Raw genomic sequence first — 27,502 nt, 5'->3', positions numbered from 1 at the left:
AATATTATAATAAAATTCCCAGTAAGTTTAAAAAGACCAGGGGAAATGGGATCTTGGTCTGTTTAATAAGAAAGCATGGGAACTGGGGCCCCATTGATTTGGAGAGGAGCATAGGACATCACCTGGTTCGTCACATTTCATGCCATTGCAAATTCCAAGTAACCAGATCGCAGACCACTGTAGTTTTATTATAAAGCACCGAATTTTAAGATGAATGAGATCTGGAGTACCTTGTTTTCATCCACAGTTGGTAGACTGTGGAATGCTTCAGCAGAAAAGAAGTTGGAGTCAATAGAATTATCAAAGAAAATGAAAATGTTAGAAAAATAGAATTTAAAAATGAAAATAGCAGGAGGGTAGAATAGCAGAAAAAGAGAAGCAATGTGAGCATAATGAACTGAATGGCTTTCTTTTGTATTGTAAAGCTGAACTATACTGCCCTTTTATTAAAATAAGCTGCCTCAATGTTATATTATGGCTTTGTGGAACTTGTGAAGACTTTTGGGGGAGGTTGATGGTATGGAGTGAGGGTGGGCAATGAGGGATTTTTAAACCCGAAACAAAGAGAATGCGGGGGTACTGAGAAAGCATAGCAGTGTCACAGTTAAATAGGATTATATGTATTCATGTCTCATACAGTGTTCCAGTAGTTGACTTGGCAATCTTCTTTTATTCTGTAGCATTTTGAGCACTTCACCATGCAATTATGAATGATTCAAAGGATCAGTTCTTAACAACCTAAATTTTAAAGGCTGATTAGGACAAGGGTTGATAGTACGGTGGGTTGAAACTTGTTGCAGCATTACTTCTGATATCATTATTAATCATTCCTGGTTAAAAATGTACCTGTATTATTGTTGAATATCATCATTTATGATTGTTAACCCTTGGCTGCCAGTCATCCTATTTTGTTACTCTTTAGCTCAGAATGCTCAAATGCAGAGTTCCCAATTGGCAGAGTTTTAATGCGGATAATTTGAAAATGGTTGGTTGAATATAATATTGTTTGTTCAATTGCATGCCTGTCAAGTTAACCTGAAAGCAAAATGGAGAATGTTTTTCTTTCTATCTCTCTCTCTCTCTCTCTCTCTCTCTCTCTCTCTCTCTCTCTCTCTCTCTCTCTCTCTCTCTCTCCCTCTCTCTCCCTCTCTCTCCCTCTCTCTCCCTCTCTCTCCCTCTCTCTCCCTCTCTCTCCCTCTCTCTCCCTCTCTCTCCCTCTCTCCCTCCCTCTCTCCCTCTGAGAATGTTGTGCTTCAGGCCTGCATTATTTTGTCAACTTTGCTACAGAACATCTTTACATTTACTTTGATTACAAGCAATGTGATTTGCTGAAGTTTGTCAGAAGGGAGTTTACTGTTATGAAGTTAGCCTAATTTAGAAATCATGGTGATCCTCAAAAAAGTTAAGCAAATCCCAGTTTGAGCCAATGTAATAAGATGGTGAATCTGATATAATTATTGCATGGACCGGCATCAAAATTTTCTCAGTATTATGAAGGAATCTGGTGAGAATTTTATTTGTTGCAGTGAGCCGAAAAGCTGGAACTGATTTGTAAGGTGCAAAGTTTTTGTTATAAATGCCAAAAGTTTAAAGAACTTGCTTTATATATTGGTCATAACATAATCAGAAAGTTCCTCATTCATGCCATGTAAACTGAGGCTCCACACTCTTCATTGCCTTTGCACGTACGCCTAACCTTTTGTCCTTTTGCAGCACAGCAACTTCCAATATTCTAGAGTCTCAATGGATTGCAAAGATACGTCAGAGATGAAAGATTACATCATTGAAAATCACTATAATGCCTTTCACAATTCTTGACAGGATGAATAAAAGTGATTCGGGACAATTATTTTCAACTATAGAGAAAGATTAAATGAAAGACAGGAATCAAATCACCATATCTTTTAAAAGTCATAATACAGCAGTGAGCAGATCAAGTTAGGTTATGAATGCTATTTAATTTTAGTCCCTGTGAACCAGAGATCTTAAAAATTTTGTTGTATATACTTGAACTAACCATCTATTAACGGTTCCTTGTCATGTAAATAACTTAGAAAACCCTTTTAAAAGACCTTTAAAGTGAACTTCAAAAACAGTTTTCCTATCATTTAGCCCTGGATTCCTATTGTGAGTGTCTAGGCTTTAAAGATGCACATAGCTATGTACCACTTTGTGAGTTTGCAAAACTTTTTATTGGATTTGAAAGAAAAAATGCCAGAGCTATATAATGGAAATTACACCTTCCACACATTCTTTGCCCCCTTTTCCCCTTTCACTGGAAAGAAGCCTGATACATCATGAAGAATATTTCCTTCTCAGCAAATGTTCCATCAATAAAAATATAACCATGGGGTGTCTCATTACTGTCATGCTTCAAGGCTGGTAAAGGCCAAGTGTATGGACGAATTTGATAGCTACACTCCTATCTGGCTACCATAGTGTTGAGTAAAGATCAGCATTCTTCTATAAGCTGTGTCGTAAGCCTTGTATGCAACTGAACACTTCAGTGCCGGTACTGGCATTTTGTAAGCCTGCTGATCCTTGTATGCTCAGCTTGTTGGAAGCATTGAAGCAAATGTATTTCTTTCCAAACAGTAGAAGATAATGATCAAAATTATTCTATGCTACTCAAATATTAATGTCTGACACAAAGATAGTCTAGATCTAATGTTTAATGTTAAATTTATTGATAATGAATATTGTTCTGATGAAGGGTCTCAGCCCAAAAGGTCGACTGTTTAATTCCCATCCATTGATGGTGCCTGACATGTTGAGCTCCAGCACATTGTGTGTACTTACTGATAAAATTTGGTGATGACTTCTTAACACTACAACAGCTGAACAGACCAAGTTCTTTTCTTCCTCAAATCAAATGTACATTCTCCCCATGACTGTGTGGGTTTCCTCTAGGTGCTCCAGTTTCCTCCCATGTTCCAAAAATGTACTTAATTGGTCACATGAGTGTAAATGAGCAGTGTAGGCTCGTTGGGCCATGAGGGCCTGTTACCATGCAGTATATCCAAATAAATAAATGAGTAAGTAACAGTCAAACTAGTTTGCTAATTGTACAGTGTGCGCATGCACACACACACACCCTGCCCCCAACAATTTCTCTTAGAGCTTCAGGAAAGTTGTAACTGGTTTTTACACACCACAGGGTCTACATTATGCTTCTACGTTTCTTGCTGCAGATCAAATTTATTAACAGTAATATTGGATGATGATTGAGCTTTATTTAAAAATACGGGTACTTCTGTCATTCATCTGGTAGTGATGCCAGCATTTATTGCTTATCCCTAACCGTGCTTGATCTGCGTGAATTGCTGAAACATTTCAGAAAGTGATTAAGAATTACTGATCTTGGAGTCTTAAGCGGTCCAAAGTGGGTAGAAAAACAGACTTATTTCCATGGAGGACAATAAGAATTAGAAGCAAGAAGAGGCGGTCTGGCCCTTTAAGTCTACTCCACCATTCATCAAGAATAAACTTTTACCTCAGTACCATCTTCTACACTAGCCCCCTGTCCTCCTGTTCCCTTAATCACCCCAGATGTCTTTTGATTACTGACTGAAGGAACTCCATGATTGATCTTCCACAACCAGGCATTTTATCTGAACTTCTTATGATCACCAATGCGGATTCCAGTTCCGCATTGCAGATTTATTAAAACAACTCAATTTAAATTCTACAACAGGCATGAAGGGAATTGCCAGTTAGCTGTGGTGCATGTGTCCACATATTGCAGGCTTCAGGTCTGCATAGTGATTGCACAAATACAGAATGTGCTGGAAGTCAGACGACACCTAAGCTCTTGCTGCATCCCTGAGAACAGCATCAAGTCCAGGTGCACATACAAAAAGTACTGAGTTGAGAAGCTGGATATCTGTTGTATCTGACATTTCATCTGGCTGTTAGATTTTAAGATATTGTTGATCTCATTTAAAAAGATAAATGGAGCAACTTGCCAATTTTTTCCATTTTTTAAAATTAGTATTACTATTTCAATTAATTTACTTGTGCTTCTAGATATGCTTTTAAATTCTTACAGTTAAATAAAAAATTTTAAATTAATCTCATCTGCATCCAATCTGTCTAATCATTGAAGTCACATAAAAACAGCAGGAAAGTTTACAGAGAGCACAGGTAGTCAGAAGTCCATCAATATGAGGGATTCAGGATCCGTTGCCTGAAGTGATCTTGTATTGTTCTGTCCTCAGATTGGCCAGGTTGTATGGGGTGTCTTACGAAATTAGCAACCTAATGCTTTGATGTAAATCGTGTTCCTGTACAAGTAACAAAGTACACTTTGTACAATTAATATTCTGCCATAATGGAAGATCAATGCTACTACTGAAATTACTATTGAATAAATGTGATAAGTTATCTCTTCCTCTTTGCAGGGGAGGGGGCTTTGGGGTTCTAGCATTTTTCTGTTCGTTTTTCAGCATTCTCTTCTGCTTTCATGGATATCTGTGAAAAGTAAGAATTTCAGGTGGTATACTGTATACATTTTTCTGATATTAAAATGGAACCATTTGAAATAAATTTTCTTTAATAGTGAAAATGCAACTCCATTCCTTTATTAATTGTGTTGTTGTTCTTGTTTTAATTTTCAGGAATATTGTGATGCTATCCAGTTGAATTCAGGAATTGACTACAGGAAAAGAGCTTCTTCTGGAGCAGCACAACTTTATTATCTGTAAGTTTTCCTATCAATAAAGTTCTGAAAGAACAGGAGGTAAACATTAATTTATCTATTGCCATGACTATCCACCAAGATTTCCTAGACAAGAACACAATTGACAGTAGGGAAAGCCATTTACCTTCTCGTGCAACTTAATGAGATCCTGGCTGACTGTTTATCTCAATGCCACTTTCCTATACGTATCCATTATCCCTTGATTCCTTACTATACAAAAATCTGTCAACTCCTACTTGAGTGTATTCGAACTGAGCTTCCACAGCCCTCATGGGTGGATGTCTCCAAAGATTTGCCACCCTCCTGAGGCATTTTCTTGGTACCCACATTCATAAAACATTCAACCCTGCAACTATCCTGTTAAGGTAATTATGTCTTCAAAATTTGATATGGTTAATAAGGTACAGATGTAACTTTGGCAAGAATGGAACTACCACACTCCATACTGTATGAGTTAACAAAATTCTTGTTATTTTGTTGCTCTAAGGTGTTACAAAATCCCGTAACTGGATCACTTACCAGCAAAGATAGAGAGGTCCGTTGAAGTCTGATGGTACTATTTTTAAAAGTCTTTATTTATGAAGGGGCACAAAAATAAGATTAATACAAACATTCAGATAATATGCGTTGTCACTACTCAATCTAAAAGCGCGGGTCTAATAATAACCGTCAATAAGAAACAGCTCGATCATTTGTCTAGGGGATAATATATTGTCCGATGGAAATATAAAAGTCACTCAGTTCCTGCAGGCTTCAGCCTTTGGGGACCGCTGGGTTTTCACTTGTTGGGGAGAGAGAGAGATTTGTGAGAAAAGAAACTTGCCCGGGTCTTTTATGAAGCAAATCCATTGAATCAGGGGAGCGGGCTTCCCCGTTGTTAGCTAAAAGTTGGATTCCGTGGTTCCAGCCACCGATTCCAGCCGCAGAATCGTACGCACGTGGCTGCCTTCAAATGGCTTCTCGCTACTACGGAATCGTTAGCGTTTCTTCTGGTGCGTATGAAGGGGGTGTTCCCCCAGACCCTCTTTTATACTTCCTCACGGGGTCTCAGATGTCAATCAGGTTGGGGATGATGCAGTCTCTCTCTCAACCAGCCCACTTTGCCCGAGGGCTTGCACGTAGCATAGTCCCCAATCCACAACCGTGGTCTCCAGGAGACAATGGTCAATGTCGCATTATTTTGCATCGCTGTGGAACAAGGCATTCGGCATGTCTCTCTCCCATTTCCTGGGTCCCCCCCCTCAACTAGTGCTCTTGCGATTCTCACAAAGGAGGGGGCTGCGGACATAACAAAGGTAACCTCAACAGATAGCAGTTAATATATGAGAGAATCTTTGATGGCTTTGGGCCTGTACTCATGGGAGTTTAGAAGAATGTGGGGGAATCTCATTGAAACATTGAATATTGGAAGGTTTTGATAAAGTAGATTAGGACAAGATGTTTCCTGTAGTGGGGGAGTCTAGGACCAGAGAGCACAGCTTCAGAGTACAAGGATGTCCTTTTAGAACAGAAATGAAGAAGAATTTCTTTAGCCAGAAGGTGGTGAACCTGTGGAATACATTGTTGCTGGTTGTTGTGGAGGCCAAGTCATTGCATATATTTTTAGCAGAGTTTGATAGGTTCTTGATTAGTCAGGGTGTCAAAGGTTACATGGAGAAGGCAGGAGAATGGGGTTGAGAGGAATAATAAATTGGGCAGGATGGAATGGCAAAGCAGACTCAATGGACCAAGTGATCTTATTCTGATCGTATGTCATATGGACTAAGTGTGAGAGAAAGTACAATAAGAAGAATTATGGCATGGTGCTCTCGAAGGCTCACTTGAAGAATCTGCAATGTGTAATTGGAATGTGATTAACTTGTTATTGTTACATGCATTGAGATACAGTGAAATACTTTGTTTTGCATGCCATCCATGCAGATGATTTCAAAACATATGTACCTTGAGGTGATACAAAGGGAAGAGCAATAACAAGACAATGTTTTCCACAATGATTTGGTTGAAGGAATTGCATGTATTATTAGGCAAAGCATTATTTAAACAAAAAAATGAAAGAAATCAGCAGTTTAAGCAACAAGTGGAGGTAACAGTTGTAAATCAATCTTTCAGATTAAGTTTCTGCACCAGGACTGAGAGGGAAGAGGAAAGATTGCCAATATAATGCTGTAAGAGGAGGGAGGTCTGGATCAGAGGTAGATAGATAATAGGTGGAACCAGATGAAGAAGTGATGAAAGGCAGATGGAACGGGGCAGTGATCAGGGGAAGAGGAGTGGTGATTTGAGAATAAAGAAATGTGTCTAGGCAGGTGAGTGTGTGAGAGGTGAGAACATGGGGAACGCAGCTCTTCGAACTTGGAAAATTCAAAACTCGTACCTTTGGCTTATAAACTACCCAATGAAATCTGAGTTGCAGTCCTTCCAGTTTGCATTTTGCCTCTCTACAGCATTGAAGAAGGCTGAGGATAGATTGGTGTGTGAGTAGGATGCAGAGCTAACATGGTGTACAACCAAAAACTCAAGGTGCCCATTGTGAGAGAGTGCAAATACTCCACAAAACAGCCAACTAGTCTACTCTTGGATTCACCACTGTAACAGTGGTCACAACATAAGCACCAAATACTGTAGGGCAGCTAGGAAAAGGTGCAGGTGATCCTCTGCCTTACCTGGAAGAGCTGTTTTGGTCTCACGTCAATGGTGAGGGAGAAGGTAAAGGGATAAGTGTTACATCTTCTCTGTTTGTAGAGGGAATCGGCAGGAGATGGGGAGGGGTGGGTGAGGAGAAATGAGCAAACCAGAGAGTCATAAAATGGATGTCCCTCAAGAAAGCTGAGTTGGATGAGAGGGAAGATTTTGCTGGTGGTGGGATCACATTCCTCTAGCAGTTTGTCCTTTGCTTCTTGCTTCTGTTTTTTTTTGCTCCAAAATTCAGAATCTGTGGTCCCTTTCATTTCCAGAGCAGTATTCAAGTAGTGATGTACAAAGGAATCTCTGTGAAGTGTATGTTGGCTTTCATTATAAGAGGCCTTTGAGTACAGTAGCTCAGTAAGACATAGGAGCGGAATTAGGACTTTCGGTTCCTCAAGTCTGATCTGCTGTTCGATCACGCTATTTTATTATCCCTCTCAAGACCATTCTCCTGCCTTCTTCCCATAACCTTTGTTACCCTGACTAATTAAGAACCTATTAAATTCCAGCTTAAATATACCCAATGACTTGGCCTCCACAGCCGCCTGTGGCAGTGAATTCCACAGATTCACTACCCTCTGGCTGAAGAAATCCTTCCTCATCTCTGTTCTAAATGGATGTCCCTCTATCTGAAGCTGTGACCTCTGGTCCTAACATCCCCCACAGTAGGAAATACCTGCTCCACATCTACTCTACCTAGCCTTTCAATTTTTGATGGGAGTTAATGAGATCCCACCTCATTCCTCTAAACTCCAGTGAGTATATCAAACAATCCTCTACAATTAACTTTTTCATTCCTGAAATCATTCTCGTGAACCTTTTCTGGACCCTCTCCAATGCAAGCACATCTTTTCTTAGATGAGAGGCCCAAAATTGCTTTCAATACTCAACAAGTGCATTCTGACCAATGTCTTATAAAGCCTCCACATTACATCCTTGTTTTTATATTCTAGTCCTCTTAAAATGAATGCTAACATCGCATTTGTCTTCATTACCACCAACTCAGCCTGCAGAAGGACTCCCAAGCACCTTTGCACCTTAGATTTTTGAGTTTTCTCCCCATTTAGAAAATAGTCTACACCTTTATTCCTTCTACCAAAATGCATGACCATATACTATATCCCATACACAATATTCCCTTCATTATATTCCATAGCCACTTCTTTGCCCATTCTACCAATTTGTCTTGAGTTCTTCTGCAGACACACTGCTTCCTCAACACTATCTGCCCCTCCACCTATCTTCGTATCATCCATAAACCTGGCTGCAAAGCCAAGGATTCCATCATCCAAGTGATTGCCATATAATGTAAAAAGAAGTGGTCCCAACACCAACCCTTGTGGAACACCACTGGCAGCCAACCAGAAAAGCTCCCCTCAATTTCCATGCATTGCCAATGCTGGTATCTTTCCTCTTGTAGCTTCATGTGCTGCACCTTGTCAAAGGCCTTCTGAAAATCCAAGTAAACAACATCCACTGACTTTACTTTGTCTACCCTACTTGTTATTTCCTCAAAAGAATTCCGACAGATTTGTCAAGCAAGATTTCCCCTTAAGGAAACCTTGCTGACTTTGACCTATTTTACATATGCCTCCAAGTACCCTGAAACTTCATCCTTAATAATAGATTCCAGCATCTTTTCAACCTCTGAAGTCAGGCTAACTGACCTATAATTTCCTTTCTGCTGCTTTCCTTCCTTCTTTAAAGAGTGGACTAACATTTGCAGTTTTCCAATCCGTTCCAGAATCCAGTGATTTTAGAAAGATCATTCCTAATGCCTGCACAATCTCTTCAGCTACCTCTTTCAGAACCTTGGCGTTTAGTCTGTCTGGTCCAAGTGACTTGTCTATCTTCAGACCTTTCAGCTTACCAAGCATCTTCTCCTTATAATAGAAACTGCACTCACTTCTGACTCCCCTTCCCCTGCCCTCCCCCCCCCCCCCACTGACAATACAATTTCTGGCATGCTGCTAGTGTCTTCCACAGTGAAGACTGATGCAAAATATATCTTCAGTTTGTTCTCCATTTCCTTGTCCCCCATTACCTCCTATCAAGAGTATTCACTCCCCCCTTGGAAATTTTCATTTTTAGTGTTTTACAACATTGAATCACAATGGATTTAATTTGGCTTTTCATTGACACAATCAACAGAAGAAGACTCTTATGTCAAAGTGAAAACCAATCTCTACAAATTAATCACAAATACCAAAATAAAATCATTAATACATAAGCATTCGCCCCCTTCAAGTCAATATTTAGTAGATGCACCTTTGGCAGCAATTACAGCCTTGAGTCTGTGTGGATAGGTCTGTATCAGCTTTGCACATCTAGACACTGCAATTTTTCCAAATTCTACTTTACAATACTGCTCAAGCTCTATCAGATTGCATGGGGATCGTGAGGCCCTTTTAAAGGCCAGCCACAAATTCTCAATTGGATTGAGGTGTGGACTCTGACTTGGCCTCTCTAGGACATTAACTTTGTTTAAGCCAATCCTATGTAGCTTTGACTTTATGCTTGGGTTCATTGTCTTGCTGGAAATTAATCTTCTTCCAAATCGCAGTTCTCTTGCAGATTGCATCAGGTTTTCCTCCAGGATTTCTGTGTATTTGGCTGCATTAATTTTACCCTCTACCTTCACAAGCCTTTCAAGGCCTGCTACAGTGAAGCATCCCCACAGCATGATGCAGCCACCACCACGCTTCGTGGTAGGGATGGTGTGTTTTTGATGATGTGTGGTATTTGGCTTATGCTAAACATAGTGTTTGGTCTGATGGCCAAAAAAGCTCAATTTTGGTTTCATCAGACCATAGAACCTTCTTCCAGCTGACTTCAGAATCCCCCACATGCCTTCTGGCAAACTCTAGCTGAGATTTCATGTGAGTTTTTTTCAACAGTGGCTTGCTTTTTGCCACTCTCCCATAAAGCTGCTGCTGGTGAATCACCCAGGCAACAGTTGTTGTATGTGCAGTCTCTCCCATCTCAGCCACTGAAGCTTGTAACTCCTCCAGAGTTGTCATAGATCTCCTGTTGGCCTTGCTCACAAGTCTCCTTCTTGCATGGTCACTCAGTTTTTGAGGACGAACAAATCGAGGCAGATTTATAGATGTGCCATATTCTTTCCAGTTCTTGATGATTGACTTAACTGTACTCCAAGGGATATTAAGTGACTTGGAAAACTTTTTGTATCCATCTCCTGGCTTGTGCTTTTCAATATCCTTTTTGCGGAGTTGCTTTGAGTGTTCTTTTGTCTTCATGGTGTAGTTTTTGCCAGGATACTGACTCACCAGCAGTTGGATCTTCCAGATACAGGTGTATTTTTACTACAATCAATTGAAACACCTTGACTGTACATAGGTTTCCTAAAACAGATCTCCATTTAACTAATTACATGGCTTCTGAAACCAATTGGCCACACTAGTGATGATTTGATGTGTCATATTAAATGCTTAAACAATCAATTATTTTGTGTTTTATATTTGCAATTAATTTAGATCACTTTGTAGAGATCTGTTTCACTTTGACACAAAGGAGTCTTTTTCTGTTGACCAGTGTCAAAAAAGCCAAACTAAATCACTGTTAATCAACGTTGTAGAACAATAGAACGTGAAAACTTCCGGGGGGGGGGGGGGGTGAATACTTCTTATTGGACATCTATTTCTGAAAAAAAAACTTCTGGTATCCTCTTTTATCTTAATTAGATAGCTTACCTTCATTTTTCATCTTTTCTCTCCTTATGGCTTTTTAGTTGCCTTTTAAAACTTACAAATCCTCTGACTTCCCATTAATTTTTGCTACGTTATATATCCACTCTTTTGTTTTTACGTTGTCTTTGACTTCCCTTGTCAGCCACGGTTGTGTCATCCTCCCTTTATAATACTTATGTATCTTTGGATGTATCTGTCCTGCACCTTCCAATTGCTCCCAGAAACTCCAGCCATTGTTGCTTTGCCGTCATCCCTACTAGTGTCCCCTTCCAATCAACTTTGGGCAGCTCCTCTCTCATGCCCCTTTAGCCAACTGTAATGTTGATACTGCTGACTTTAGCTTCTCCCTCTCAAATCGCAGGATAAATTCTAGCATACTATGATCACTCTCTCCCAAGGGTCCCTTTACCTTAAGCTCCCTAATCAAATCTGGTTCATTACACAATCCCCAACCCAGAATTGGCTTTCTCCTAGTGGGCTCAACCACAAGCTGCTCTAAAAAGCCACCTCATAGGCATTCTACAAATTCCCTCTCTTGGGATCCAGCGCCAACCTGACTTTCCCAAAATACACATGTATTTAAATTTCCTGTTGCTACTGTAACATTGCCCTTTTCACGTGCCTTTTCTATCACTCATTGTAATTTTTTTCTCACATCCTGACTACTGTTTGGAGGCTTGTACATAACTCCCATCAGGGTCTTCCTACCCTTGCAGTTTCTTAACTCTACCCACGAGAATTCTACATCTTCGAATCCTATGTCACCTCTTTTTAAGATTTTGATTTAATCTTTTTCAAACAGATCTACCCCACCCTTTCAGCTTGCCTGCCTGTCCTTTTGATACAACGTGGATCCTTGAATGTTAATCTCCCACTATGATCTTCTTTGAACCACGACTCAGTGATGCCCACAATGGGGTCTTATTAAAATTACGTGTGGCCTTAGTGTGACTCCTGCTGGAGAATTGTGTGCAGTTTAGGTCTTCTTATTGAAGAAATAATAGATTTGCCATAAAGGATGTTAAATTCAGATTCTACCAGTCAGATTCCTGGAATGGCTGGATTGTTGGTTATAGAGAAAGTAAACTAGCTGTGCATTTAAATGGGGAGGGAATATCATTGCAACTTAGAAAATTCCACTGGGCTAGACACTTGCATGCTGAAAATATGTTCCCCTTACCTGAGTTTCTAGCAGGAGGGGTCAGACTCAGGATGCGAGATACTGTATATCATTTTGAACTAAGATTAGGATAAATTTCTTCACTCAGGGTGGTGAGCCTGGGGAAATCTCTGGAAGTTGTGGAGCCTGTCACTGAATATATTTAAAGGAGAGAGATTTCTAGTTTCAAAATGTGCCCATGAGTGTGGGGAGAGAGTTCAAATGTAGTATGAAGGGAAATGAAGGGGTTAACATATGAAGAGTGTTTGGTAGCTTTGGGTCTGTACTCACTGGAATTTAGAAGAATGCAGTGGGATCTCATTGAAACCTACCGAATGTTGAAAAGACTAGATAGGGTGGATGTGGAGAGGATGTTTCCTATGATGGGGGTGTCCAGGACCAGAGGGCACAGCCTCAAAATTAAGGGACGACCTTTTAGAACAGAGGTAAGGAGGAAATTTTTTTAGCCAGAGAGTAGTGAATCTGTGGAATGCTCTGCCACAGACTGCAGTGGAGGCAAATCTGTGGGTATATTTAGTGTGAAAGTTGATGTGAAAGTTGACTTTGGAGGAGAATTAAGCCAGTTGGCCTCCATCTGATCATGGATGATTTATTTTCCCTTTCAACCCACACTTCTATCTTCTTCCCATAATGATGCCCTTATTTACCAAGAATGTATCAACTTCCACTTTAAATAAACCCAGTAACTCGGCCTCTGCAGCTGCCTGTGACAATGAGTTCCACAGATTCACTGCCCTCTGACTAAAGAAATTCCTCCTTATCTCTGTCTTAAAGGGGCATCCTTTTATTTTGAGGCTGTGCCTCAGACCTTCTCTTTTTCCAAAACTATTTTGTTTGCTGTTATCTTTGTGCTTTGGTACCCAGAAACAGAAGATGGGAATACTCAGCAAACTGGGCAGCAGCTGTGGATAATGAAACAAGGTTAATGCTTCAGATCCTGAAGTTCTGCCTGGCCTATTGAGTACTTTCAGCATTTCCTGTATTTTGCTTGTGGATCAATAGCTGAAGAGGTAGTGAATGAATTTATGGGGCTAAAATTGTTGCAGATCATCTCATTGTTGTTCAGGTGTATATTCCAGCTATAATCCTTCAGATATTTATTTTTGAAATGATAATGTGGGAAATTTCTGGACAGAGATAAATGTTGAATCTCTGTTTATTGAAGAGTAAATGACAATGGAGGAAACTACTGTTCATTGTCTATTATAGGTAAGCTATAGGTGTATGTTTGGTGTAGAATGAAGCTGGATCATCTTTAAAGCCTTGATTATTGATAGATGATAGGTCACACTTAACCAGTTTTATTAATCTTTATTATTTTCATTTAAATAAATGACAGTTGAGTGGTAAGATAAATGTTATGGCCCTTCTTTGCTTAAATGGCTTGTAATACAAATTAAAAAAAGAGGCTTCTTTCATTTCCTTAGGATATACCAACTCACTTCATAGTTAATATTTAAGTGCAGTCATTTTGCTTCAAGGGATTGGCAGCCTTTGTGCTGAAAACATTTTCTAAAGCAGTGAATGAACAATCAATCTTTTTTAGTGATGTTGATTGAAGCATGAATGTTGTGATTTCAGGATATCTCAGAGGGTTTTAAATACTTGCTTTGCTGTTTTGTCACTGTTGTAGAAAATGGCAGCCAATTTGCACACAGCAAGTTTTCACAAACAATACTGCACTAATGACTGGAAATGTGTTTCTGTGCTGATGATTGAGAGATCGGCAGCCAACTGGGCAAACTGGTTAGCTCCTTTGCACTTAACTGCAAGGAATTTTGACATCCACCTGATGAGCTGATGCCTCTTCAATTGCAAAGGCACTACCTACTTCATAACGTAACAAATAATAAGCAATGGCACAAAAAGAACTAAGTAGGAAATTAGAATAAAATTGTCAATAGTGTAAATAGAAAATTAAATAATTTTCTCTTACAAACAGAAAAAAGTAACCTGTTTAGCAACTTGGGCTAAGCGGGTAGGAGGTTATCTGCGCCATTTGTACTTGGAAGAAATCAAGTCATTCAGCATGCAACGACCCAACTGGTCCATGTGTACTGTATTGCCCAGGGAACTAGTCCCATCTGTCTGTGTTTGGCCCATAGCCCTCTAAACCTTAAGCAGCACACACAAAATGATGGAGGAAAGTAAGTCGGGCAGCAGCTGTGAAAAGGAATAAATGCTCATCATTTCAAGCCAAGATCCTTCATCAGGTCTGGAGCAGAAGCCAAAATAAAAAGGTGGGGTGGGGGTGGAGGGAAGGAGTCCAAACTGGCAAGTGATAGGTGAAGATGAAGGTGGATGGGAAGGATGAGGAATGATGAAGTAAGAAGCTGGGAAGGGATAGATGGAAGAGGTAAAGGACTGAAGAAGAATGAATTGAATAGGAGAGGAGAGTGAACCATGGAACTAAAGGAAGGAGGAGGGAAACCAGAGGGAGGTGATAAGCAGGTGAAAAGAGGAGGAGTGAGAGGGTAGCTAGCAATGGATAAAAGAGAGGAGAACTCTCCAGTACTGATGAAGGGTTTCAGGCTGATACGTCAACTATTCATTCCCCTCCATAGACGCTCACTGACTTGCTGTGATCTTCCAGCATTTTGTATGTGTTGTTGAACATCTCCAGCATCTGCAGAATCTCTTGTGTTTCTGATTTGCCCTCTAAACCTCTCCTATTTATGTGAGCTGGCTTTTAAATGTTACAATGTGCCCTGCTCAAACACACTTTATTTTAATTTTATTTTATTTTATTGAGGTAGAGCACAGAATAGACCCTTCCGACCCTTCGAGCTGCAGTTTCCAGCAATCCCCCGACTTAATCTTGGCCTAATCACGGGACAATTTACAATGATCAATTAACCTACCAACCAATATGTGTTTGGACTGTGGGAGGAAACTGGAGCATGCAGAGGAAGTCAACTTGGTCACAGGAAGAAGATATACGTTCCTTACAGGCAACCCGGGTCGCCATCCTCTAATTCTTGCTCACCCTCAGGAGTAATCACTGCACTAATGGCAGCCATGTCTGCACTGCACTTTCTCTGTAGCTGTTACACTTTATTCTGCATTCTGTTGTTATTTTACCTCAGTGCACTGTGTAATGAATTGAGCTGTATGCATGGCAAACTTTTCATTGTATCTTGGTAACTGGGGCAAAAGTAAGATATTTCCAATTCCACTGTAGCTGCCACCGTCCTGTATTTGGAATTGCCTTCCCTGAATCCTTCTGCCTGTCCACCATGCTTTCTTCCTGTGAGATCTTCCTTAAAATTTACTTTTCTGACAAGTTTTTGGATGGGACTTAGTATCACCTTATTTAATTTGGCATCAATATTTTGCTTGATATCACTCTGTGAAGCCACTTGGACTGGATTTGCTGCAATAAAGGTGTTGCATTCAAATATTATTTTTATTATTATTATTATCACCCAACATACTGAAAATATTCAAGCCTTTACTTGGTGTTCATTATTTATTTATGTATTTGAATCCTGATTATTTTTTCCACTAGTATTTAAAGTACTTGGGAAAATTGCACTGAGGGCAATATTTTTTAAGAACTCTAAAAGTAGAGACATGACCAGACTGCTATAAAACACCAACTTGGATCACATGCAGATTTTCATTTTGCTGACAGGTTGTCCATATTAGTAGTCTATCAGTGGAAAGATTTCAAGAATAACCTACAGATTTAAGGAATAGGAATTCAGAAGTTTGAATATTAGGTGGCCCGGAGCTCCGAGGGAATAGTTAGATTCATAACTGGAAATATCTACATTGGAGATAAAAATCAAAGGCTGAGAGAATGAACAACTGGATTATGCAAGCATTGATAAGAGAAGAAAAATCGTGGTGGAAAAATTGAATAAGGTAGACAAAAGGTTTGTCACAAATCACTGTTCTGAATTGTGTATCATGCTATGAAGCCAATCCAGTAAACACTACTATCTCCGGCACTTCCCTTCTCTTGAATGTTCTGACAACGTGTCAGCATGATCTTTGTTTTTTGTTGGAATCTATATATTGACCTTTAAGTAATCGTCTCTTACACGGTCATATAACTTTGAAATAATCAAATATATGTGGCCCAACTTTAGTGGCTGTGTCACTTGATACTAATTTATTACCTAAGTAAAATATTTATCTAAAAGATCTGTTGAATAAATTATTATAAGTGTATTTTTATGGGTCAGATAACTCTAAGTAGTCTTCTGCAGTATCTTCCATCCTAAAAAATAATTTTCAGTTAGTAGTAATATTAATTAGTTGGTTAAATGGATCATGAAGGCATCAATACAAAGACTGGTCTCTTTTTTTGCTGAAACAACGTATATCATCAGAAGTGGGACAACTGTGTCCTTTAATCCCTCTAATTTCTTTTCAAAAGTATTTCAAAAGTAGCTGCATGAAGTTGAATTTCAAATATGCTATGAACAAGTTTTGCATATTAAATTATGAATAATAACTATTATTCAAATGTGAAGCTCAACATAATTCTCACAATCCAGTCAGCAGGAAAATAACATGTTGTATCTGTGAATAATCAAACACCGTGAACAATTTCCTTTCAGTTACTCAGTTGTTGAAACGAGCCACTTTAAACATGGGATCAAAAGTCACCGTCTGCTTTTTTAATTACAAAGGAAATAAAGCAGTTTAAAATTCATGACGGTCTACAAAAAAATTGTCTATAATTTTGATCTGTTTCAACAAAAAAATGCTACATATTGTGCACTGCCTAAATAGAAGCACAATGAAGGAAACAGTTTGTTAAATGTCCAAATGTTGCATCATATTTTCATTGGATTGAAACACTAAAAATGAAAGAATCTGGAATGAAAAGCTATCACTTTCAATGTCCAGTTTTCTTTTTCACCTACATCAAATTAACTAGCACCATCAGAGTGAAATGTTGCCTCCGTGTATTAAATATAACAATGGTATTTTCATTGAATTATAAAATATTTTAATAAATTCAAGTTCCCACAAGAAATATTCTGCACATTTATGTGTTCACTTCAGTAACTGTATAAAAATTTATCTTAAAATATCTTTTTCAATGAGCCACTGATATTGTCAAGGAACATAATTTCAAAGTCTTATAACTAAACTTTCTTTAAGAAGTTGAGAAATCCTAGCAGTCCAACAATTGTATTTTTGATTCCTATCCCCCTCTCTCACTAAAAATACAGAAACTGTTTTCAGTAAACTGTAAAAAATTGTTGCAATAAAGAATGTTAAATTTTTATAGTTAAATACTTTCCTAGTTTCTTTTAGAGAGCTTATTGATGTCAACTGTAGGGTAAGGTTGCAGAGACATCATTTAATTTTCATTGCTGTAAATCAGTGTTCATTTAGTCTACAATTTCTTGAAATTTTATAATAAAGTTAATAGAATCATAGAATTGTATAGCATAGAAACAGGCCCTTCGGCCCACTGCTTTTGCGGCAATCAATACCAAACTCACTTTTCTGCATTAATTCTGTAGTCCAGTGTTCCCTCATAAAAAACAGAGAAAATCTGCAGATGCTAGAAATCCAAGCAACAGACACAAAATGCTGGAGAAACTCAGCAGGCCAGGCAGCATCTAGGGAAAAAATGTACAGTCGATGTTTTGTGCCAAGACATCAACTGTACTTTTTTCCACAGATGCTGCCCGGCCTGCTGAGTTCCTCCAGCATTTTGTGTGATTCCTCTGTTCCCTGCTCATTCAAGTTCCTGTCCAGATGGCTCTTAAATGTTACTGCTGTCCCTGCCTCCACACCTCCTCTTTCTGCTATTTCCAGAAACTTACTATTCTTTGTGTGAAAAATTTACTCTCACATCCTTTTTAAACGTCCTTCCTCTTATGTTTAGCTCATACCTTCCAGGTTAGATGACCCCCATCAAGGGAAACATACACTGGCTATCTACCCTTTCTGTGCCACTCATAATTTTATTATCTTCCTTCACATCATGTCTCAGTAACCCTCACTCCAGGGGAAACAAAGTTGGCTTATCCAAACACGAGGAAATCTGCAGATGCTGGAAATTCAAAAAACAACACACACAAAATGCTGGTGGAACACAGCAGGCCAGGCAGCATCTATAGGGAGAAGCGCTGTCGACGTTTCAGGCCGAGACCCTTCGTCAGGACATTGGCTTATCCAATCTCTCCTAGTATATCAAGTCCACCAATTCCAATAACATCCTTGTGAATTTTTTTTTCCCAAATGATTCAGGCTAGCATGCCATACATAGCCTTCCTCGCCACTCTGGGAAATATTCACTTGATAAATAGATACACAATTGGTTTGAATAAAACTGCTGGATTGTAAAACTTTAAAAGAATTTCTGGATGTTGGTAAGCAATGTCACCACTCACAGCATTTAGGTACTTTATTTTTATTTTTTAAAATGACATCATTTAGTTTTATGTGTGCTTTTAGTTTTGACGATGGTAGTTAAAATTTGTCATTGCGTTGCAGTGATTGAGGAGCAGTTCAAAATATCATGGAGGCAATGTTAATTTGAGGAGGTTCCAATGAGGACGGTTTGCAGGGAAGACATGTTTGGAGTTGGCACTTATGCTGAAAATGTGAGAACAAAGAATCTGGAAAGTGGGAAGCTAGCAGGTTCTGGGAGGTGCAGAAAATGAAATGGATACAATAGACAGTGTCAGGAATGGTATTGGTGAATTCTCAGTTTAGGAAAAAGAAAGTTCAGATATGGCAACCATTTTGACACAACAGTTGCAACAGAGGCGCAGCATTTGATAGAGTAACCAAATATACAAAGAGAGGGGGAGCTAGAAATGTGAGAGTTTGGCTGCTGGTCTATTTCCAGAAAGGAGGTGGAGAAGCTGAAAAAGAGACGAGTTTAGTTGCCAGGTAACTAACAACCCTCTGTCCCATCATTCTGAAACATCTTCTGGTGATACCTTGGTATAGTGTGCTTTGAATTTCTCTGGTGAGCCCTCTTAAGTTATTTCTGAAATTTTGTCATAATCACTGATGACTTTAAGCCTGTTGTGCGTGAAAATGGTAGTTTTGATGGAAATTCATAGAGTATATTCTAAACAGTTTCTTTCTTGCCACTTTATAATATGCAGCTTTAGATCTGTTGGGTGTAGTGAGAGAGAATTGAAGATCTCATAGTAAAGGGAAGAGTAACAATTTCAAAGTTCAAACTAAGTTTATTATCAAAGTACATACAAGTCACTATATACTACTTATTTTCTGCAGGCATTCACAGTAAATACAAAGAAACACTATACAATCAATGAAAGATTGCACAGAACAGGACAAACAACCGGTGTGCAAAAGTCAACAAACTGTGCAAGCAGAAAAAAAATCAACAAGTAAATAAGTAGTCAAAGATATTGAGAACATGAGTTGCAGAGTCCTTGAAAATTAGTCACTAGGTTGTGGAATCAGTTCACTGTTGAGGTGAGTGAATTCCACACTGGTTCAGGAAACTGATGGCTGAGGGGTAATAACTGTTCCTGAATCAGCTGTTGTGAGACCTGAGGCTCCTACACCACCTTCCCAATGGCAGCACAGGGAAGAGAGTATGGTCTGGGTAATGGGTATCCTTGATGATAGATACTGCTTTCTTGTGGCAGTTCTCCTTGCAGATGTGCTCAGTGCTGGGGAGGGCGTTTCCTGTGATGGACTGGGCTGTATCCACTACTTTTTGTAGGCTTTTCCATTCATAGCCATTGGTGTTTCCATATCTGGCTGTGGTGCAACTGAACAGAATACTCTCCACTGTTTACTTATTGAAGTTTGTCAATGTTTTAGATGTCATGCCTTCTTTGTAATGGCACTCATGTGCTGGTCTCAGGACAGAATCTCTGGAATGATAACACCAAGAAATTTAATGTTACTGACCCTTTCCACTTCCATTCCTCTGATGTGAACAACAGTTCTTAGAACTTCCAGCAATAAATAATCAGCTCGTTGGTTTTGCTAACGTTGAGTGAGAGATTGTTGTTGTGGCACCATTCAACTAGATATTCAATCTCTCTCCTATATCTCTCACCACCTTTGATTTGGTCAATGACAGTGGTGTCATCAGCAAACTTAAATATGGCACTGGAGCTGTGCTTAGCCACTCAGTCATAAGTATAAAGCAAGTAGAGCAGAGGGCTAAGTACACAGCTTTGTGGTGCACTTGTGCTGATGGTGATTGGGGAGGAGATGTTGTTGTCAATCCATACTGACTGGGGTCTGCAACTGATGAAATTGAGGATCCACTTGCACAAGGAGGTATTGAGGCCTAGGTCTTATCAATTAGTTTTGAGGAGATGATAGTGTTGAATGTGAGCTGTAGTCAATGAAATGCATCCTGATGTATGCATCTTCAGGGTCCAGATATTCAAGGGTTCAGTGAAGAGCCAATGAAATGGCATCTGCTGTTGACCTTTTGTGACGGTAGGCCAATTGGAGCAGATCCAAGTCATTCCTCAAGCAGGAGTTTCATGATCGACCTCTCAAAGCACCTTAATCACAGTGGATATAAGTGCTACTGGGCGGTAGTCATTGAGGCAGGTTACTAAGTTCTTCTTGGGCACTAGTATGATTGAGGCCTACTTGAAACAGGTGGGTACCTCAGACTGATGAAGCGAGAGGTTAAAGATGTCAGTTGATCAGCACAGATCTTCAGTACTTGGACAGGGACACTGTCTGGGCCAGGTGCTTTCTGTCGGTTCTCCCTCCTGAAAGATGCTTTCATGTTGGTTCAGAGGGTGAAATCACAGAGTCATTGGGGTGTGGGAGTTTGTGAAGGTGCATCCATGTTTTTTCAGTCAAAGCAAACATAAAAGGCATTGAGCTGATCTGGGAGCAAAACCTTATTGTCACATACAGTATGTGGCTTGGTTTGACTTTGTAGGCAGTTGACAGCTTTCCAGCCCTGCCACAACTGTTGAGCATCCTTTTGTGATTCAAATTTGGTCTGGAATTGCCACTTTGCATGTGAGATGGCTTTCTGGGTCATACATTTTACATTCAACGTGAGAATCAAAAACTTTTATCTAAAACTAGAAATTAAAGCAGTTAGCTGAAGTGAAGTGGGAAAGTGGATTTAAACCCAAGAAGAGAGGTACAGAGTAGCCAATCTAGTTGTCAATATTTAGACATTTGGAAAGGATAACGGAAAAATAGAAAGAAAACCTATTACGGAGGTATGGTAGCAAGATGAGTGAAAATAGTTTAAGAAAAAAAATTGGTCATCATTGGTGTTTCAAAGGAAGAGACAGGAAATTAATTTAGATATGGAAATCTCAGACACTTTGAAAACATATTTTGTATCTGCTTTCGTGGTGGAAGATACCAAAGTATCCAACAATGTGTAGCAAAAAACTTGAAACTTGCTGCTATCACTGAAGGAAAGTGTCTGGGCCCGGTTCTTGATGAATATTCTTTGGCCTAAAACATAACCCAGGAAGTTAGCATGCAGATATGCGAGTATTGAAGAAGACCAATATAAAGTTGGTCCTAATTGCAAAAGAAATGAATTATAAAAGTAGCAAGGTTTTGCTTTATCATTCGGGGCATTGGTGAGACCATAGGCTATGATTCTGGTCTCTGCATTTAAGGACAGTTTTACTTACAATAGAGGCAGTTCTGGGAATGTTCACCACGTTGATTCCTAAAGTGAGGAAAGGTTGAGCAAACAGTAGATTCTCATTGGAATTTAGAAAAACGGAGTGATTTTTCTTGAACATAAAATACTCTAAGAAGGCTTTGACAAGAAAGTACTGATGTTTTCCAATAGGGAGCAACATTTCAGAATAGAGAGTAACCTATTTAAAATGGGGATGAGGAGGAATTTCTTTGAAGATCGTCAATCTTTAGAATTCTCTATTCCAAAGACCTTTGAAGATAATTCATTGGAAGTGTCAAAGGCTGCAGTAGATATATATATAAGGGTCTCAGCCCGAAACGTTGGCTACTCTTTTCTCACAGATGCTGCCTGACCTGCTGAGTTCTTCCAGCATTGTGTATGTATTCTTTGATCCACAGCATTCTGCAGTTGTATTTTTGTGTTTTGCAGTAGAGATATATTTGGTTGAGAGAAAATTACAGGGCCTAAACAGAAAAGTGGAGCAGAGACCAAGACTAGATCAAGCATTGTTTTATTGAACAGCAAAACAGTCAGTCCTGCTATTTCTTATGTTACTTCTTAATAAATTTAGAACTGTTTCAAAAGTGATGATTTGGTCAGTGCCATCAAAAATACATTCAATAAATTTCGAATATCATCTTTCCACATGCAATTCACAATATATTTTGCTCCCTGCCCTAGTAAATTAGCTTGAAATTGAAAATAATAAAATGAAAAGATTTGCTTATCGTTATAGTAACCACATCCCTCAAAATAATACTTTTTTTTCTCTCTGGTGTGTTACGAACCCCGTAACTAGGTCACTTACCAGCAAAGATAGAGAGGTCCGTTGAAGTCTGATGGTACTATTTTTAACAGTATTTATTGATAAAAATACACAAAATAATATCAATGCAACCATACAGATAATATACGTTGTCAATACTAAATCTAAACGAGTGGGTATAAGAATCAATAAGAAATAGCTCTATCGTTGTCTAGAGGATAATGTATTGTCCGACGGAAATATAAAAGTCACTGTTAGTTCGTTCACGCTGCAGTGTTTTGGTTTGAGAGAAAGACGGGTTTGAAACTTGCCCAATCCTTTATGATGTTAATCGTTGGGAGTTGGGAGTTGGTTTCCCCGTTGTTAGCGAAAAACCATTTTTCCGTGGTAAAGGGCTCCGGTTCCGGGGCAAATGGAACCGAACGCACGTGGCCTCTCCACCAGCTTCCGCTATTACGGGATCGCTAGCGTTTCTTCTGGTGCATCTGAGGGGCTGTTCCCACAGACCCTCTTTTATCCTGACTCACAGGGTCTCAGCTGTCAGTCAGGTTGGGGGTGATGCAATCCCTCCCTCAACCAGCCCACTTTGCCTGAGGGCTTCCACGTAGCACAGTATTGCAATACACAAGTCCGTCTCCAAGAGACAATGGCCGTTTCCCGTAGCTTTATATCACCGGGGGAACAAGACATTCCGCACGTCTCTCTCTCATTTCCTGGGTCTCCTGACCCAAATCAATAGTGATCTTGCGATTCTCACAAAGGAGGGGGCTACCCCGCACCCTTCGGCCCCTCAGAGCTGTGGAACATTCATAACAGGTGTTAGTGGCTAAGCCAAGGCTATTTAGCAGGCACCATCAAAGTTCCTTGGAGCAACATTCTTGCATCAATAATGCAGTATAAATAACATTGTCATCAAGGTGATATTTAGTACAGGTCGGAAGGATGTGCACACTGTCACTTTGTTCAAACTGTACTTAGATTTGGCTCTTAGGATTTGGGATAATGAGAAATTTTTCACTCACAATACAGTAAAGGTCAAGCCTCTGAATATATTTAGAACAAAGATACATAAATTTCTGGACACAAAAGGCATCAACCAAAATGGGTAGAGTGTAGGAATATTATCTATGGGTATAGCATTGGCCCTGATCTCATTAAATGGCAGAAGAAGCACGAAGGGCAGAGTGCTTATGGTTTCGGTTTTTCTCCTCGGGGATAAACAACTTGGCCGAGGGGCAGATGGTCAATAAATTCCAATGAAAAAGAGTATCAGGGGAGTTTGGAGACAGGTGTGACACTTAAGTGTATATCTGATGTAGAGTTTGTTATGCTATAAACAGGCTGATGTGTTCTGGACTTATAAAAGAAAGCAATGAAAAAGCCCTCCCCTCTGGTAACATAATCTCTTTGGAGAATAGCACCTTTGAAAGAAAATATGACATAAGTAAACATTTATTTAAAATACAAGGCAAATAAAATTTCAAGAAAATGAAGGATTATACCTCTGCACTCATTTAAGTTATTTGGGAGGTAAGTTCCGTTGTGCTCGGCATAGTTAATCTTTGGAGCATGCTGATATCCTGTAATTGAAAACGTCTCTGCAGCAAAAATGGTGAAGTTCCTTTTAATACGTGCAAATAGCACGTTGGCCAACATGTAGGTTCCTCATGCTCTCAGTTCCTTTTAAGAATACTGCTGAAAGTGTAAAATACCTTAACAGTTGATAGCTAATATCTTGTGTTTTTTTAATTAAATTTTGAGCATTCTGCATGTATTCCTGTGAATTCCAATCAGCCATGGTGCAAAAGAACCTTTTGTGTGATCAGAATTGTTAATGATGAGATGGAATCCAGGCTTATTGTGTGCTTCTTAAACAACACACAGCATGAGAAGCATGGATGGTAACAATACTTTGAAAAATGCGAGTCATTTCCAAAGACTGATACAGAATCTACCACCAAACCCCAACCACCCTTTCCAACAGTCTTTCTCTGGTCTCCACTCATCCTCTTCCTGAGTTCATCTTACCCATGGGACTTGTGTCCCGCTCTCTTAACCCACTATCTGAACAGCTGGCCATTCTGCAATTGCTTTGGCTTCTGTTCAAACTGTTATTAGGTAATTGTTTTCTCTGCTCAAATACAGAATCCGTTTTCCGTTTTCCATTTGCATCCCTCAAGCATCAACCTATGATCACCTTTTCCAGCTTCTATTCCTTCCTTGCATCCCCCTACTCCCCACCTTAGTATTCTGTCTTCTTTCTCCTTTCTTTTTTGTCTTGATTAATGGCCTCAGCCCAAAATAGTGACTCTTTTTCCCTCTCCATAGATGCGGCCTGACGTGCTGAGTTCCTCCAGCATTTTGTGTGTATTCCTCGAGTTTCATTTCCTTTCAAGCCTATGAAGATGCTGTTGCATCCAACTCTATTCATCTTTTTAAAAGCTTCATGCTTGAGTTCTTCCAAACCTGCCTTGGTCATAGGGTCAGAATGGTTTTTATCAAAGTCACACATGAATGTCATGTTATCATCTAACTCGCACTCTCTAGCGCTCTCTCTCTCTCTCTCTCTCACACTCTCTCTCACACTCTCTCTCACACTCTCTCTCTCTCTCACACTCTCTCTCTCTCTCTCTCTCTCTCTCTCTCTCTCTCTCACACTCTCACCCATATATATTTTTTTTTCTTAGGAAAGAATTTCCTATGAATCAAGAAGGCTCTGGTTGCACATTTACTCTCCATGGCATTTCTCCTCTGTACTACATTTAGTAGATCAGTTCCTCAACTGAATAACCATGGCAATGAGTTCACAATGGGTTTTCCTTTTAGGATAATACTGACTACAGACCGCAGTGGAAGAAAGTGATTGCTGAGGCTCTGCCAGAATATGGCACATGATGATGATGATTTCATTTAAGCTGGAAAGCCCCACCACAAGTAATGTAAAAATCACATTTAAACCATGATGTGAAATTTGCCTGAATTTGGTGAATAGAGTTCAGGAATTGTTACAGCAGGAGACTGTGGGTGTGACTGGCTAATTCTAAGGGGGCTTTTTGTATCAGTATCTCCAAGACCACTTCAGTGATCAGTCATGGCATGTGTTAATTTTGAAAGGAAGCAAGGTGATTACCACTGCTCCGAGTGCTTGTGTGTGGGGTTTTCTAGTCATTATCCAGTTGTTGGGATATCAGTGATATCAATGGACACTTACTTCGGGTTGTGGAGACAGAAGGTGCAGGTATGATTTACTGGAATGGTTCCAGAAATAAGGAAGCTCAGTTAAGTACGTTATGTGGACTGGCTGAAGAATCAGAATCTTGAGGGGTCCACGCAGAAGGCTGAGGAACTGTTTTGGTTTAGTGGAATGGTTGAGAACTAGATTAAATGTGATTGATTCTAATGCCTGAGACATTAAAAGTTTTTCTTATGATCTGTTCCTGAAACTTCCTTGAAATATGTGTAACAATCCTATTGAAACATAATACTTGGCTAACGACCATCAAAGTGGAGAAGACCAAATTGGGATGGACTGAGAGCCGTGAGCTCGTTCAACCAGAGCACACTGAGGCCCGGTATAAACAGCAGAAAGAATGTATCATCTCCAAAGCAACATTCATCTTCTAGAAAAGTGGCATAATCCAATTCACTCATGTCTGAAATAGTCACCAGGAGCCAACAAGTTCCTACAGAGTGAAACGTACTGAATTAGAATTAAGTGGAGTGGTTGTAACAAGATATTTATAGTTGTAGGGTAGCCATTTACCTTTGAAGACACAAATGTCTGCAGATGTTCTAGGCAGTCTCTAGAGTAGGTTACGTGGTTTGCACAACATTGTGGGCCAAAGGGCCTGTAATGTGTTGTAAATTTCTATGTTCTATAACCTTTGATAAGGACTGAGATAAGAACTTGAAGCAAGGGAAGTGCTGGGACATGGCACTGGGGTTTGATCATGTAAAAGATGGGCATGGGTTCTGTGGAATCTCATAGCCATGTCCAGTTCTGACTATTTTATCAATATTTCATACTTCAACCAGGAAAAACACATTTTCTAACTACTTTGGGCTTATATTTTACCGCAGCCTTGGGAAATTCTACTGCAGTTGTACAAGGCCTTGGTGAGACCGCACCTAGAATATTGTGTGCAGTTTTGGTACCCTAATCTGAGGAAAGACATTCTTGCCAAGAGGGAGTACAGAGAAGGTTCACCAGATTGATTCCTGGGATGGCAGGACTTTCATATGAAAAAAGACTGGATCGACTAGGCTTATAACCACTGGAATTTAGAAGATTGAGGGGAGATCTTATTGAAACGTATAAAATTCTAAAGGGATTGGACAGGCTAGATGCAGGAAGATTGTTTCCGATGTTGGGGAAGTCCAGAACGAGGGGTCACAGTTTAAGGATAAAGGGGAAGCCTTTTAGGACCGAGATGAGGAAAAACTTCTTCATACAGAGAGTGGTGAATCTGTGGAACTCTCTGCCACAGGAAACAGTTGAGGCCGGTTCATTGGCTATACTTAAGAGGAAGTTAGATATGGCCCTTGTGGCTAAAGGGATCAGGGGGTATGGAGAGAAAGCAGGTACAGGGTTCTGAGTTGGATGATCAGCCATGATCATACTGAATGGTGGTGCAGGCTCGAAGGGCCAAATGGCCTACTCCTGCACCTATTTTCTATGTTTCTATGAATTAATCTTTTTGGGTAATGCCTCAGGATCACAATGACTTGCTTCCTGTTCATTTCTGAGGTGGGTGTTCAGGGCAGTAGCAGCCTGCAGTCTTTACCACTGATGGGCAGGTGCTGCTCAATGGGGTAGATATTGGATTGCCTAGGAGATAGTACACTTTCTGCTGTTTAT

The 27,502-nt window shown here is 39.7% G+C and overlaps 1 protein-coding gene across 1 annotated transcript in view; it reads left to right on the top strand.

Moving 5' to 3' along the window:
- The window catches only part of afg1lb (AFG1 like ATPase b), a 157,763-nt gene that overhangs the window by 89,343 nt on the left and 40,918 nt on the right, over window positions 1-27,502 (top strand). The window contains exon 8 of the mRNA XM_059982993.1: window positions 4,617-4,699. Within this exon, the coding sequence (XP_059838976.1) occupies window positions 4,617-4,699 (83 nt within the window). The remainder of the gene's footprint in view (window positions 1-4,616; window positions 4,700-27,502) is intronic.

The sequence above is a fragment of the Hypanus sabinus genome, chromosome 10, assembly GCF_030144855.1.
Source record: "Hypanus sabinus isolate sHypSab1 chromosome 10, sHypSab1.hap1, whole genome shotgun sequence".
In the NCBI taxonomy this organism is placed as follows: Eukaryota; Metazoa; Chordata; class Chondrichthyes; order Myliobatiformes; family Dasyatidae; genus Hypanus; species Hypanus sabinus.
Note: the sequence above shows the minus strand (reverse complement) of the source record. Positions and strands in the feature narration are given on the sequence as shown.